This window comes from Chenopodium album, chromosome 15 (assembly GCF_948465745.1).
Source record: "Chenopodium album chromosome 15, dcCheAlbu1.1, whole genome shotgun sequence".
Classification (NCBI taxonomy): Eukaryota; Viridiplantae; Streptophyta; class Magnoliopsida; order Caryophyllales; family Amaranthaceae; genus Chenopodium; species Chenopodium album.
Window position 1 is genome coordinate 19,594,416 of NC_137848.1, and position 16,700 is coordinate 19,611,115.

Consider the following 16,700-nt stretch of genomic DNA (forward strand, 5'->3'; position numbering starts at 1 on the left):
ATACAAACCAACCCAAATAACCAACAAAAACAAGGAAACAACAAACCCAAAAACAACACCAACACAGTTCACAAGTACCTCCAAACTTGGGATCATTCCTAATTTCAAAAGTTTGAATTTATTTAAGACGATTGCTTACACTTTGAACTTCGAGGTTATAACCTGTGATACCTTGAATTCAAGACCTACTTATACAGACTTGCTTCTAGTCATAACCATGATACAAATCTTATTCAACAGCTGAATTTTCGGATAGTTTTTTGTTTACTGAGATGGAGTTCCGAAGTTCCCCACTTCTAAGCCATTACCTGAAGTGACAATTCACAAGAACAAAATTATAAACTAACAAAATCTAATTCAGATAATTAACCATAGCAAGAGAATTAAAAAACCTACCATCTGGATCAAAGAAAAACACTTGCTTCGTCTTTCCATCAGGTTGAGTTTTTTCAAATGTCTCAATTCCCTTCTCCTGTATATCAGCAAAAACATTATAATCTCATGATTTCGACGTCAATAACAGTTGATCCGTGTCCTAAATTACAGGTTTAATTTTCTCTAAATGCAGGTATTAACAAATTTTTGTTACATTGTCACCAATACATCATAATTACAAAATTTACAATAAATCGAAACAATCCAAGGGTTTTAGTTCTATAATAACTAATGAAGAGTACATACTAGTAAACCCGAGACTATTTCATAGTACGTGTTTACAGTGAATATCATAAACTCGGGTATATAACAGAAATCAAGTAACCCAAGTATTATTCTCCATTTAGTGAAAAGCCATTTGAAAATTAACAATTCCCAGAACATGGTACACATGTGCACTCAATAAATAAAAAAAGGTAGAAATAACATAATTTGGTTGAACAAATAACATACCATGTTTGACAAAGAACATACTTATGTAGTTATGTTTGTCGAAGAACATACCTATATATGTTTGATAATATATTCTTTTATACTTATGTTCTTTAACATATATTGATTAAACATGTTTTTTGAGTTTCAATAATGCAAAGTATGTCCTTTGAATTTGGCTCATATGTTCTTTGAATTTGGCTCGTATGTTCCTTGAGGTAATGAATGACGCATATATTATATATTTTTTTTTATTATCATATATATTTAAATTATTTTTATTATCGTATGTTATTTGAGTTTGATCAGTATGTTCTTTAGGTATGAACTATATGTTCTTTTACATTATAACTTATGTTCTTTTAACATATTTGATTTTGAATTTTAAAATTTGAAATTTAATTTGAAAATGAAATCTTTAAATATTTTTAGTTGAAAATAATTTTTAATAGTGAAAACTAAAATTACTAAAATTATTATGAAAAGTTGACTTTTTAAAGAGTGAAAAAACTATTTTTGGGAAAATGATATTTTGGTAAATTTTTTTTTTTTTTTTTTTTATTTCTTTGGTAATGCATGTTTTTTTCAAAGACAAACGTGTTCTATGTCAAACACTTATATGTCCTTTTTCAAAAACCTATAGGTTCTTTTTGTCTTTTTTTTATAACTAGGTGCACCATGTGCATGGTGCATCCTGTGCACAGATCAAGCATTACTCTTAACAACAATAGATAATCATAAACTAGCAGATTAATCAAAAAATGAAATTGATTAATTACCTTGAGAGATTGAACAAATTCATCGAAATTGGAAACAGCGAAGGAGACATGATGACCTCTAGGAAGGTTCTTAGGATCCTTAAGAGCAGAATCAGCACTGTACGGACCTTCTGGAAGTTTCGTCGAAGGATTCCTCTGAATGAGATGGAGAGAGAAAGAAGGGGGTAGCTTCATCCATATAACCTCAAATTCACCGTATTTAGGACTCTCTATCTGCTCAAATCCAAGTACCTACCACAGTAAAAATTTATTAGATAAATTATACTGTACTACTCCCTCAGTCTCAGAATAATTAATAATTTGGAGAATACAATTTGAACAAATACGATAACAAGTATAACATGGAAATGAGGAAACAACCTGTTGGTAGAAAGTGGCGAGGCGTTTGATGTCAGCGGATTCTCTGGCTATGTGGTTAAGGCATACTCCTTTGGCAAGCGCCATCTTTCGGGAGAATTGTTGCTGCTGATCGGTGCCTTGGATGAAATACTTTTCTACTTGGAACTTGGCTTACAATACACAGGGAATATGTCTTTTGTATGATTCGGGAATGATCTCGTGGCAGATATTCCTTAATTCCTCTTTATTTTCGTAATTTTATTTAGCAAAAATTGATATTAATAATCCTAATTTGCTCCACCTTCTCTTTTAATAATTACAATATTGGATTATTTGAGATTAATTCTTACTTTGTAAATTATTTTCTTTCTTCAATCTCAATGACCAGTGACTAGTGGTGTTAAAAAAAGAACTGAGACCAAAAACCGGACCGAACTGTTGGATTTCGAGTCGGTCTTCAGTCCTCACAATTGGTGATTCCAGGTTTCTGGTATGGACCGGAATGGATTGGAAAATGTATTTTTTATTTTATTTTTTGGGTTAAAATTTAAAATTTAAATTTCTACAAAAATTTATGTACAAAACTTGTAATTTCTAAACTCTAGGTGCAAAATAGGAAAGCACGCAAACAAAAACAAGACGTTAAAAAATGATGAATCTATGAAGATATTAAAATGCAAAGAAAAGAATATAATCAATCTAAAATCGGACCGGACCGGAATAAACAGGTCTAGACCGGAACTAGGTCCGGTTGATTACGATCCGATCCCCGGTCTTAAAAAATAGGCGATTCCGGGTTTCGGTCCATTCCGATTCTAGTCCGGCCCGGTTTTGGACTGCAACCCTACTTGTGACCGATTAAATGAGTTTTTTTTTCTTTAAATGACACATGTTGCAAGTTAATTGGTAAAACATAATTTTTTTTAAAAAAAATAGTCAAAACACCCCCAACCAATCTACCACCCAAGCCTTGTCGTCGATCGGCTACCCTCACTCCTCTCTCCCCCCTGTGTCGGTTTCCCCCCTCCCCCCGTGCTAGTGCTGTAGGAGTTTATAGGTACGAATGCGGAAAACATGAATCATATTCATATAGCACCTAATCACAAGATCATGCATAACACATAAAGAATTAGAATTAATACCTTTGAAGCGTGATTCCACAAGTGATCGAGCAAGAATAAAGGGAGATAAAGAACCCCAAGCGTGATTCCTCTACTTGGTCCACAGGCACGGATTAAGACCTCCACTAATGCTAGTTAGTCGCGATCGAACTCTTCAATCGACTTTCTATGGAGAAGTACGAACAAAGAACTAGTCACGAACCACCACGAACGCCACTAGGGGTGGCCGGCCGCAAGTCCAAGGGGGGGAGGGGAGAGGGGTGCCGTGAGAGAGAGAGAGAGGGGGAGGTTAGGATTTTTGGGATTTTTGATTGCCTTGATTCACAATTCACTGTAAGTTAATTGTGACTTAACTTTTCAACCCTAGGCATGGATCTTATTTATAGATCACATCTCTAAATAAGAGTCCATGACAAAGCCCAATTCCATAAATAATTAGTTAAATGCTCATAAGGCCCATTAATGGGCTTCTTACTTGCTTAACCCAATACCTTTGTGTGTGACCTCATAGGATCCATTCTAGCGGGCTTTGGACTATTTTACTAGCCCAAAGATCATCTCTCATAGTCTAGCAACAGATGATGACGCCCCAAGAGAATGAACTTATTATCTCCATAATAGTGATCCTTGATATATCTAGTAATTGCACTTATCGAAGACACAACTCCTTCAATCTCCCACTTGTCTGAGACAAGTGCGCAACATTCAAATTCCTTAAGTCAATGTGTGTCGATTTGATAATATGATTGCATCTCATGTCGTGACCATATTAGTCTACAAATCTTTTCTTGAAAAACTGAGTGAGATTCACAGAACAAATGATTACTATGTAATGCATTTGAGCACGGCCATGCATTTTTCTGAATTCTCCCTCTTCAAGGGGCCAAGACACATTCCTATTTAATAGGCAGACTCAATCCAATCTTGTGGCAACCAAAGCTCCCACTCAACTTCTGAAATAACCGGGAAACACCCTTTATAATCTCCAGTTACGGGCAGACGTTTGAGTGTACCATAGCCATAACATCCATTGAATGAAATCAATGTTCCACTCATGTCAAAGGAATCTACTAATATATCCGGAAGCTCTATACTTGAACTTCAAAGTAGGTCTATAGTTCGATCATGCATCATTCATGCATATCCATGTGATTGACCGAGCTTCACTACGCTCCTATAGCCCATGAAACAAAGCTATCCAATCAATCTTACATGCTAGTCCATTAATTGAAATCATATATGTCCAGTTTAATGATTCCGAACTAGGAACTGGAATAATATATGGATTTTGTTCACCTGTGGGGTTTCATTCACTAGGTCATTAAATAATTAACCTGATGAACCCATCAATCCATAATTATTTTGGACATTTTATTTAATATTGAAACCACAATTAAATAAGAGAAATGATAAACTTTTGATTAAACATAATTTTGCCAATGAATGTATTACATATGTAATAAGTTTTTCTCTAAAAACAAATACAACTTAAATTACATCATTAGCCTCAATCCAGTTGCATTAACATGTTTCTCATGCTTAGGCAATGGAAGGGGTTTAGTAAGGGGATCAGCGACATTCTCATCCGTATGAACTTTGCACATCTTGACATCTCCTCTGCCAACGATTTCTCGAATGAGATGATACTTCCTCTCAACATGTTTGGATTTAAAGTGTGACATAGGCTCCTTTGATTGAGCAATGGTGCCATTGTTGTCACAATACAACTCAATCCCTTTTTGAGCACTTGGTACAATGTCCATCTCAATAAGGAATTTCTTAATCCAAACTGCTTCCTTAGCTGCTTCAACAGCAGCTAAATATTCTGATTCTATAGTAGAGTATGCGACAGTGCTTTGCTTCGAACTCTTCCAGCTCACTACTCCTCCATTCAAACAGAAGATCTATCCAGACTGGGATTTAAAATCATCTCAGTCTGTTTGGAAACTCGCATCCGTATAACCTTTGACAACCAATTCTTCTTCGCCACCATAAACTAGAAACATTCCTTTCGTTCTTCTCAAGTACTTAAGGATGTTCTTGGCAGCTGTCCAGTGTGCATCACCTGGATCTGCCTGAAACCTGCTACACATGCTTAGAGCAAATGCAACATCCAGACATTGAGATTTACTAAGCGTAAGGAGTGATAGCCATACGTCTCATCTCATCTGGCATAACCGGACATTGAGATTTACTAAGCGTAATGCCATGGGACATGGGGAGAAATCCTCTCTTGGAGTTTGTCATCTCGAACCTGTCAAGAACCTTATCAATATAAGTCTCTTGACTTAGTCCAATCATTCTTCGAGACCTATCTCGATGGATCTTGTTTCCCAAAATGTACTCGGCGTTACCCAAGCCCTTCATGGAAAAACAACTCTTCAACCATTCCTTGACTGACTCAAGCATTGGTATGTCATTTCCCATGAGTAGTATGTCATCCACATACAGGACTAGGAAAACTATGCTGCTCCCACTAGACTTCTTGTATACACAAGGTTCCTCTTCGCTTTTAACAAAACCAAACTGTTTGATTGCTTCATCAAAACAAAGGTTCCAACTCCTTGATGCTTGCTTCAATCCATAAATGGATTTCTGAAGCTTGCATACCTTTCCAGGATTTTCTGGATCTTCAAAACCCTCAGGTTGTGTCATATACACTTCCTCCATCAAGAACCCATTCAAGAAGGCGGTTTTGACATCCATCTGCCAAATTTCGTCATCGAAAAATGCAGCAATCGCTAGAAGAATCCAAATGGACTTAAGCATTGCTACTGGAGAAAAGGTTTCATCATAGTCAATACTATGAATCTGTCTGTACCCTTTCGCAACCAGTCTTGCTTTATAGATGTAGGCATTTCCATCCTTGTCTGTTTTAATTTTGTAAACCCACTTGCATCCAATAGGCTTTACCCCATTAGGCAAGTCCACCAGGGTCCACACAGCATTTTCAGACATCGATTCCATTTCGGATTTCATGGCCTCAAGCCATTCATTTGAGTTGGGGCTCGCCAAAGCTTGCTTGTAGGTTGTAGGTTCCTCATTCTCCAATAAGAAGATTTCAGAATCCTCAGTTAACAGAACTTCAACAAACTGTTTGTTTCTGATTCTGGTAGACCTACGTGGGGTAGGAGCAACAATAGAAATGTTCTCTTCAACTCTTTGAAGTTTTTCGCAAGAATTAGATTCAAGTGGGACGATAGGAGTCTTGCTAGTTGAATTAACTTGCTCCGACGCATGGTTATGCGCCCTCGCCTCTGATGTGGAGTTATCGACATCCATTTGTTGCTCGTCTCGAATTTCTTCGAGAACTACTTTACTCCCACTTGGCTTTCTAGAGAGGAATTCCTTTTCTAGAAAGACACCATCGCGAGCAACAAACATTTTGTCATCTTCGTGATTGTAGAAGTAATACCATCTTGTCTCTTTGGGGTAACCCACAAAGAAACACTTGTCTGATTTAGGGTGTAGTTTGTCGCCTTGTAAACGTTTTACATAGGCTTCACCTCCCCAAATCTTGAGAAAAGACAAATTTGGAACTCTTTCATTCCATATCTCATATGGTGTCTTTTCAACTGCTTTGGACAGGCTTCTGTTCAGTACTCTGGCAGCTGCTCCTAGTGCATATCCCCAGAATGATATGTGAATATCAGTAAAGCTTATCATGGACCGAACCATGTCCAGTGAGGTCCTATTTCTCCTTTCTGACACCCCATTTAACTGTGGCGTCCCTGGAGGGGTTAACTGTGAAAGTATTCCACAGTTAATCAGATGTTCATCAAATTATTGGGTTAAATATTCACCACCACGATCGGATCGTAATGCTTTAATTGTTTTCTCAAGTTGGTTTTGTACCTCATTCTGGAATTCTTTGAACTTTTCAAAGGCTTCCAACTTCTGCTTCATTAAGTAAACATAACCAAATCTACTTAAATCATCAGTAAAAGTAATGAAGTATCTATATTGACCCCTAGCTTTTGAACTCATTGGTCCACACACATCCGTATGTATGAGTCCTAAAAGGTCACTAGCTCTTTCACCTACACCCGTAAAGGGTGACTTAGTCATTTTACCAAATAATCATGACTCACAATTTTCAAATGATTCATAATCAAATGTTGAAAGGAGTCCATCCTTATGTAATTTCTGGATGCGCTTTTGGTTAATATGTCCAAGCCTACAATGCCATAGGTAAGTCGGGTTTGATCCATCTGTTCTTTGCTTTTTATGATCTATGTTGTAGATATGAGTTGTATAATCTAATGTAGGAGTTTATAGGTACTACGCAGCGGAAATAATATATATGAATCATATTCAGTAGAGTACCTAATCCAAGGATCGCATGCATAACACACAAGACACATAATCATACCTTTGAAGCGTGAATTCCACGAAGCTATTCGACAGGCAAATCAGGGAGAGAATAGAGCCCCAAGTGTTGCTCCTCTACTTAGTCCACGAGATTCGAACGAGCCGTCCAACAATACTAGATTGGTCGAGTGATTGAGGAAAACCGCGATCACCACCTTTTCGGACAACCGACCACCGCACGAACCACCACCACCACGAGACACCACCGGCGCCGGGAGGAGGAGAGAGCCGAGAGAGAGGGAGTATGAGAGGGGGTTGGTTTCGTGTTTGCTAATTAGGGTTTGATCTAAAATGATCAGTTAATTCCTTACTAGCAAACCTAGGCACCTAGTCTATTTATAATCTCATTATAATTAGACTAGGGCACGAAGCCCAATAGCCTCTCAAAGCCCCATATGGCCGGCCACCTAGAGTGATGAGGCCCATAATGGGCCTCGTCCTCTAATGCTCGATCTAGCCCCTTTGTGTGACCTTATAGGATCCTTCCAATTGGGCTTTGGCCTATTTTACTAGTCCAAAGATCGTAAGTACCTCTAGCTATGGCAAAACGACGACCCAAATGTCCGGACTTAATTATCTCCATAATTTGATCCAATTATATATCTAGTAATTGCACACGACGAAGACATAACTCCTTCAATCTCCCACTTGTCTGAGACAAGGGTGCAATATTCAAATTCCTTAAGTCAATGTATATGTCGATTTGATAATATGATTGCATTACATGTCGAGATCATATTAATCTACAAATCATTTCTTGAAATCTGAGTTAGAATTACAAAACCAAATGATTACTGAGTAATGCATTTGAACGCGGCCACGTATTTTCTGAATTCTCCCTCTTCAAGAGGCCATGACACATTTCCTAATTTAATAGGTAGACTCAATCCAATCTTATGGCAACCAAAGCTCCCACTCAACTCATGAAGTAACCGGGAAACATCCTTTATAATCTCCAGTTACAGCCAGACGTTTGAATGTACCACAGTTAAAACAATCATTGATTGAGATCAATGTTCCACTCATGTCAAAGGAATCCACTAATATATACGGAAGCTCTATACTTGAACTTCAAAGTAGGTCAATAGTTCGATCATGCATCATTCATGCATATCCAAGTGATTGACCGAGCATCACTATGCCCCTATAGCCCATGAAACTGCGCTATCCAATCAATCTTACATGCTAGTCCATTTATTGAAATCATTTATGTCCATTTTAATGATTTCGAACTAGGAACTTAAATAATATATGAATTTTGTTCACCTGTGGGGTTTCATTCAAAAGGTCATCAACCTAGTGAGCCCATCAATTCATAATTATTTTGGACATTTTATTTAATTTGAAACCATAATTAAATAAGAGAAATAATAATTTCTATTTTAAACATAATTCTGCAAATTGATGTATTTTCTTATGTAATATGTTTTCACAAACATACACAACTTAAATTTACATAATTTGCTTCAATCCAAGACTTTAATATGACTTTCATACCTTTGTCTATGGAAGGGGTTTAGTGATTTCTCACTCATAATAAAACTTTGCAGAACGTGACCTTCCGCTGGTCAATGATCTCATAACTGAGGCGATATCTCATATTCATTTGTTTGGATTTGTGATGTGACCCTGGCTCCTTTGTTCTTGGGCAAAGGTGACCCTTTAGTCACATGACATTTTTAATCCAAACTTCCTCTAAAACTATCCGACTGTAGCTTAATACACATATTCTGACATTGAGCATGCAATAGTGCTTAGCTTTGAACTCTTCAAGCTCAATGTACTTCTCCATACTGACAAAATTGTGCATCTAGATCAACATCTAGAGTCATCTTACCTGTTTGGAAAACTTGCATTTGTAAAACCTTTTGACAACTTGTTTACCTTTAACACCATAAACTAGAAAAATTCCTTTAGCGCTTCTCAAGTACTCAAGAATTTGTTCTTGATAACTTTCCGTATGCTTATTCTGTATTTGCTTGAAATTTGCTACACATGCACAAGTCATATGTAACAACTTGCTTTGTACATTTCATGGCACATGTAATGGCCCCTTCTGCAAAAGCATAAGGTACATTACCTTTACAACTCAACTCTACTAGCTTTTAAAGGCATAGAGTTTCACTGAGTGTAAAACCATGAGGCATGGAAAAAATCCTCTCTTAGAGTCTTGCATCTTGAACTTGTCAAGAATCTTATCAACATAAGTCTCTTGATTAGGTCTAGTCATCCTTCAAGATTCACTTTGTGGATTTTGATTCCAATATGTACTCAACATCTCCTAAGTCTCCCATATAGAAACAATCTTTCTAACCATTGCTTGACTTATTCAAGCATTGATATATCATTTCATATGAACTGTATGTTAACTACATACTAGACTAAGAAGACCAATTGCTCCCACTAAAATTCTTGTCTCTACAAGATTCCTTTTCATTCTTCTAAGGTAATCAAACCGTTTGATTTCCTATTGAATATTCCAACTCCCTAATGCTTACTTCAATCCATAAATGAATTTCTGAAGTTTGCAAAGTTTTCTAGGAATTTCTGGAATTCAAAACTCTTAGGTTGTATCATATACATGCCATCCATCAAGAACATTTCATGAAGGTGATTTTGATTTCCATAACTAGAAATAATCCGAATAGGCTTACATAACTAATAGGTTTGACCCCATTTGCAAAACTATCGTGGACTAGCACATCTTTACAGACATGGAGTCCATTCTGGATTTCTTGGCTTTAAGCCATTTCCTGAGTCGGCACTCGTCCAAAGCTTGCTTGTAGGTATGGATTCCAACCATTCCAATAGGAAAATTTTAGAATCCACCTTTTACTAGAATTCCAACAAACTGTTTGTTTTAATCCTAAGTAACCTACGATAGGTATGAGCGACAATAGAATTATTCTCTTCAACTCTTTGAAGCCTTTAATTCTAGTAGGACGATAGAAGTCTCGCTACTTGAATTAGCTTGCTTCGACACATGTTTTATCAAATTAGCTGATTTCATGCGCCTTCGTCTCTGATGTAGTGTTATCCACATCCCTTTGTTGCTCGTCTCGAATCTCATCGAGATCTAACTTTACTCCCACTTGGCTTTGTAGGAAGACATTTCTTTCTATAAAGACACTATCGCGAGCAATAAACATTTTGTTTTTACGCGATTGTAGGAATAATACCTCTGATTTAGGGTTTATTATGTCATCTTTGTAAACATTTTACATAAATTTCATACTCCCTCAATCCTGTTTAGAAAAGATTACTTTGGAACATTTCCAGTCTATAACATTTATGACATCTTTTCTACTGCTTTGGTTAAGTTTCTGTTTAGTATATTCGCAATTGTTGTTGTTCTAATGCATATCCTCAAAACGATATTTGTAAATCATTAAATCTTAGATCGAACCATGGCAAGCAAAGTTTGATTCCTGCTTTATACATACATTTTGATTGTAATGTTCGTGGATTGTGAACTAATTCAACAATTCTTTTAGATGATCATTTGTTTTGAGTTAAATATTTATTACAACAATCATATTGTGGTGCTAAATTTTTTATCGCAAACTTGATTTTACATTTCATTTTGGAATTTTGAACATTTCAATGATTCCAACTTTTATTTCATTAAGTAATTATCGACATATTTACTTAAATCGTTAATAAAATCAATGAAAAAGTTAAATCTCTTGCTAATTTTGAATTTATGGTACACTCACATCATATGTTTGTGTTCCAAAAGGTCATTTTAGCTCTTTCACCCTTTCAACTAAAAGGTATCTTGGTCATTATACCTTATCAAGCATGACTTCTAATTCTTAAGTGATTCATAATCATATAAGAGTAAGAGTCCATCCATAACTTTGGATGTGCAAATGGTTTATGTGACCTAACCTTACTTTGTTATAAGTAAGTTTACTTTGAATCATCTAATTTTACTTTTGTGATCTACTTATATCAATGTCATAAAACCAAAATTAACTCATATCTAGCAAAATGAAAACAATTTATTACCTTGGTCATGGATCAACATTTGTCCAAGCCAAGTAAAAACAAATCAGTATTCAAAACAAGAAACTGAAATATTGTCTCATCAAAACTGGAAATAGTTCTAAATGTCATGATAAACTAATCAGAAAATAAAACTATGAAGCTATCTCTGGCCACTTAAATACTCCTAGTGCGCCTTCAACCTCCATCTCCATGCTAGCTTCACTTGTTTGCAGTTCCTGCGCAACATCATAATGTTAAGCTATGCAACTTGGTATCACATACCTTAGTGAAAGTTAAAATGTCTATAACATAATACCTGAGGTTGATGCTCCATTCTTCTTCTTGAGGAAATCAAGGTATTTCTGGCAATTGCGTTTCCAATGCCCCTTCTTCTTGCAGTAAAAGCATTCACTCTCACTTGCAGCTTTGGGTTTTGGATTCGTTTTAGGCTTTTCAGGAGCCTTGGCAACTTGCTTGCCCTTGCTCTTGGCGCTAGCCTTTTGCCCCTTCTTCTTGAACCCCTTTCCCTTTTGAATCATAAGAACTTCCTTCTTAGGTTCCTTAGGGATTTGTTTCTCAGTACTAACCAGCATTGCATGCAATTGATTCATAGTCTTTGCATTCGCAGTCATGTTAAAGTTCATGATAAACTGGTTGAAACTTTCTGGAAGTGAGTGGAGAATGATGTATGTTGCCAAATCATCACTTATTGGGTACCCTAGTTTCTCCATACTTTGAATTAGGCCGATCATTTTGAAAACATGATCATGAACTGTGGCACCCTTCTCCATTCTACAATCCATAATCTCACGATGAAGCTCATACCTTTCAACTCTAGCTTGTTTCTTAAACAAAACTTTGAGCTCTTCCATGATTGAGTAGGCATCCTGGTCTTCAAAACGCTTTTGAAGACTAGGTTCCATGGTAGCAATCATTAAGCAAGTGATAGGCATAGCTCTATCATGAGCTTCCTTGTGCTTCTTGATATCTGCCGCAGTTGGATTTTCTGGCAGAGGTCCTGGTAATGGGGTATCAATGACATCCTCCTTACCTTCATATTTCAGAACAAGCCTTAGCATTCTTTCCCAGTTGGAAAAGTTTTCCCCTGTCAACCTATCCTTCTCAAGGAATGGTCGCAAATTGTAAACGTTGTTGTCATTGTTATTACGGCTACCCATCTATGTCAAAATAAGGCAAAGTTTAAAATTATGTTTAATAAAATTAAAGTACCATAAAAACATTCATTTGGTAACTTTAAAACACTTTATTCAATAATTAAATGATCCCAATTGAATTTTAAGTGATTCCAAGATCCTTTATTTGTGCAATAATTGACCGGACTGAGGCCCTGCCATCAACCATTACATTTTCAAGGTGAGCAAACTCTTTACTGATTACAATTCTTGTAATTCTTGGTTGAATAATTAACCATCACATGTTTAATTATTACCCTTAGCTTCAAGATTCTAAACTGATCTTTAGGTAACCTTGTTGAATATAACCAATTAAAAGTGTAGAACGTGATCTACCCCCACTTCCCCAAGATATATTATGACGCTCTGCTGAGGCCGACCCATCACAAACGATCAAGGTTTTCGTCGGGTTTTTAATTGGAAAAGCTGCATCAATATTACTAGGATCTAGATTTATTATGTTGTGATTATTTAGTGAACTCTAGCGCATCATCAATCAACATAAATAAACCTAAACATGCATAATCTACTAATGCAATAAAATATGACATAGTATGGCCCCTTAGTCCTAAGAAAACTAGAAATGAAAAAAATACTCCCACTTGAATCATCATGGATCTTCATCCACCTTGCTCCTTTGGGCCTTCACTTCATGGGCTTCTTTTGGGCTAACACCATTTAAATAACTATTCTATTTACATTAAATAAAAGTTATAAAAATACTCAACGGTACGCAGACCGTATTTAGATTACAAAAATACATTACGATACGCAGATCGTATTTAAGAATCTATGGGCCATACTAGTCTATATATAGCAACATAATATCATATATTAGAAAAGTGCCATATAATAATTCACTCAACATGCTTGTCTAAACTACAACATCGAATGTTCATAATAAAGTCAACGCATTTCCTAAAATATCTTATATTTTAATCATAATTAGATAATATCATATATTATTCATGACGGTTGATAAAATATCATATATTTAATTTAGTCATGAGATAGAATCAAATCATATTTTAATCTAGAAAGATAAATCATATTTAATCTTCCATGATTATCCTAACTAATTTAGGAGATTCTATCCTAGTTACTAGCCAATCAAATAATTTTAAAATCAATTACATCCTAATCTAATTATGGGATAATCACATTATTTAAATCAATTATTATCCTTTCGGAATATGCTCAGAATATCCTCATCAATCTTATCCATAATTAACCACTTTAATTTAGGATAATTATCAAAATAACAAACTAAATATGGATAATATCAAATATAACAACTTTTGAATATTTGATTTTATCCTAAAATAAAAGATTTTATCCAAATAAAACCAACTTTATCTTTTTAAAATAAAAGATCATATTTTGAAAATATTTGAACTTATCCAAAATAAATCCAATTTTATCCCAAAATAATTCGTAATTATCCTGAAATAAATTTTTAAAACAGATTTTTTTTTTTTTTTTGAAAAACCCGTGACTGCACGGTTGCTGGCCACCGTGGTTGGCTAGCCGGAGCTAGCCACAGTGGCTGGCCGCTTCACAGCAGCCACTGCCGCAAGGCAGCAGCAACCAGCAGCAGAGGCAGCCACGGCAGCAGCGTGCAACGCTTGCACAGCTGCTGCCCCAGCCACCAAGACCGCCGCCCTCCCTTCCCCTCCCTCTTGGACCACCGCCTGGTCGGCAGCCGCCGTGGCTGCGCCACCCAGTCGCGGTTGCCGACCTTAAATGATTTTTTTTTTGTTTTCAATTTAATTAAAATAACATTTATCCTAATTAAATTAAATTAGTCCAAATTAGTCCATAAGATTAAAATTAAATCATATTTAACTTTAAAATTAGGGTTCGTCATAAAATTAATTCCAATTTAATTCTAACTTTTAAAATTAAATCTATGATTATACATAAAACATTTTTATGCATAAATCAATCCAATTAAAATTATGAAACATAAAACAAATCGAATTAAATCAAAATCAAGCACAAAAATCATATTTTAGGGCTATAAATTTTGAAATTATTCGAAAATTAGGGTTAGGGTTTCGAAAAATTCGAACATACTAGGGCATAATTCGGTCCTCTTTATGGCTATTTGAGCATAATTAAATCGCATTTAACCTATTCCAAAAGTTTAATCACATTAAATATAATAATTGAACCATAATTAAATTAATTTCTCCCTCTTAATTGATTATAAAATTAACGTGGACATCAAATAATCGTATTATTATGATCTAGCGTGTTCATGCAAGAGGCTAACTGATACCACTGTAGGAGTTTATAGGTACTACGCAGCGGAAATAATATATATGAATCATATTCAATAGAGTACCTAATCCAAGGATCGCATGCATAACACACAAGACACATAATCATACCTTTGAAGCGTGAATTCCACGAAGCTATTCGACAGGCAAATCAGGGAGAGAATAGAGCCCCAAGTGTTGCTCCTCTACTTAGTCCACGAGATTCGAACGAGCCGTCCACCAATACTAGATTGGTCGAGTGATTGAGGAAAACCGCGATCACCACCTTTTCGGACAACCGACCACCGCACGAACCACCACCACCACGAGACACCACCGGCGCCGGGAGGAGGAGAGAGCCGAGAGAGAGGGAGTATGAGAGGGGGTTGGTTTCGTGTTTGCTAATTAGGGTTTGATCTAAAATGATCAGTTAATTCCTTACTAGCAAACCTAGGCACCTAGTCTATTTATAATCTCATTATAATTAGACTAGGGCACGAAGCCCAATAGCCTCTCAAAGCCCCATATGGCCGGCCACCTAGAGTGATGAGGCCCATAATGGGCCTCGTACTCTAATGCTCGATCTAGCCCCTTTGTGTGACCTTATAGGATCCGTCCAATTAGGCTTTGGCCTATTTTACTAGTCCAAAGATCGTAAGTACCTCTAGCTATGGCAAAACGACGACCCAAATGTCCGGACTTAATTATCTCCATAATTTGATCCAATTATATATCTAGTAATTGCACACGACGAAGACATAACTCCTTCATCTAAGACATACAAGCCATTAAATAATTTCGCTTTAGCATATAACATATTTTCTTTGGAAATAAAACAACATTTATCTCTTATTTCAAAAGAAAATCCTTCAGTATCTAAAACAGGAACTGAAATAATGTTTTTGGTAATAGTTGGAACATAATAACATTTATTAAGAACCAAAATTAAACTAGACGGAAGTCTCCAATGATAATCTCCAAGTGCAGCAACTGTTGCTCCATTTCCTACTCGGAGTGTGACTTCCCTTTTTGCTAATTCCCTACTCCCTTCTAGGCCCTGCATGTTATTAACAATGTGAGCACCACAACCGGTATCGAATACCCAAGTTGAAGAAGAGGTAAGATTAATTTCTACAACAAAAACATCAAGTAACTCCTTACCTTCTGTTTTCACTGGTGTATAATGGGGACACCCTGGTGTATGGCGAAGCCAATCACCACAATAGAAGCATTCGCTTTGTCTCCTTTTCAGGTACTCCTCAACATGGTTGAGTAAAAGGTTGACTAATGTCACAGTCGAGCCCTCATCATTATGAGTGAGCCTGACTATATCAAAACTATCGTGGAGTGAGAACAAGATTATGTCATGTGCGGAGTCATCATCAAACGGTTTCCCAAGGACGTCCATCTGATTGAATAAATCAATCAGTTCATTGACATGGGTCCTTACTGACTGACCAGGCATGAGTTTCTTAGCCATTATCTTACAATGAACATTGTAAGCCTCATACCTTATGCTGTCAGTCCAGGAATAGTAAATCTGAGGGATCGAATTAACGACCTCTCTTACATTGTAGTCGTTGAAGTTTCCTCCTCCACTTCCTAATGCCCCAATGCCACCTCGACAGACGGCACGAAGACATTCACACAAGTTGGTTAACTCATATTGCCTGAACCTTCTTTTCCAACAATTTGGAATAGATTCTAAAATGAGATTCCTGATTTTCTCTGCATCCGAAACAATTTTCGCATGCCTTTCAGGATCATAACCTTCAATAT

At 36.4% G+C, this 16,700-nt stretch overlaps 1 protein-coding gene across 1 annotated transcript; it reads right to left on the minus strand.

Moving 5' to 3' along the window:
* Window positions 1-36: 36 nt before the first annotated feature.
* Window positions 37-2,176, minus strand: LOC145583045 (glyoxylase I 4-like). Its single transcript, XM_081640160.1, has 4 exons — window positions 2,007-2,176; window positions 1,647-1,877; window positions 397-472; window positions 37-308 (listed from the first exon to the last, which is right to left on the minus strand). Exons 1-4 carry the CDS (start codon window positions 2,088-2,090, stop codon window positions 265-267), a joined length of 435 nt encoding a protein of 144 aa, XP_081496286.1. The 5' UTR covers window positions 2,091-2,176; the 3' UTR covers window positions 37-264.
* Window positions 2,177-16,700: the final 14,524 nt, after the last annotated feature.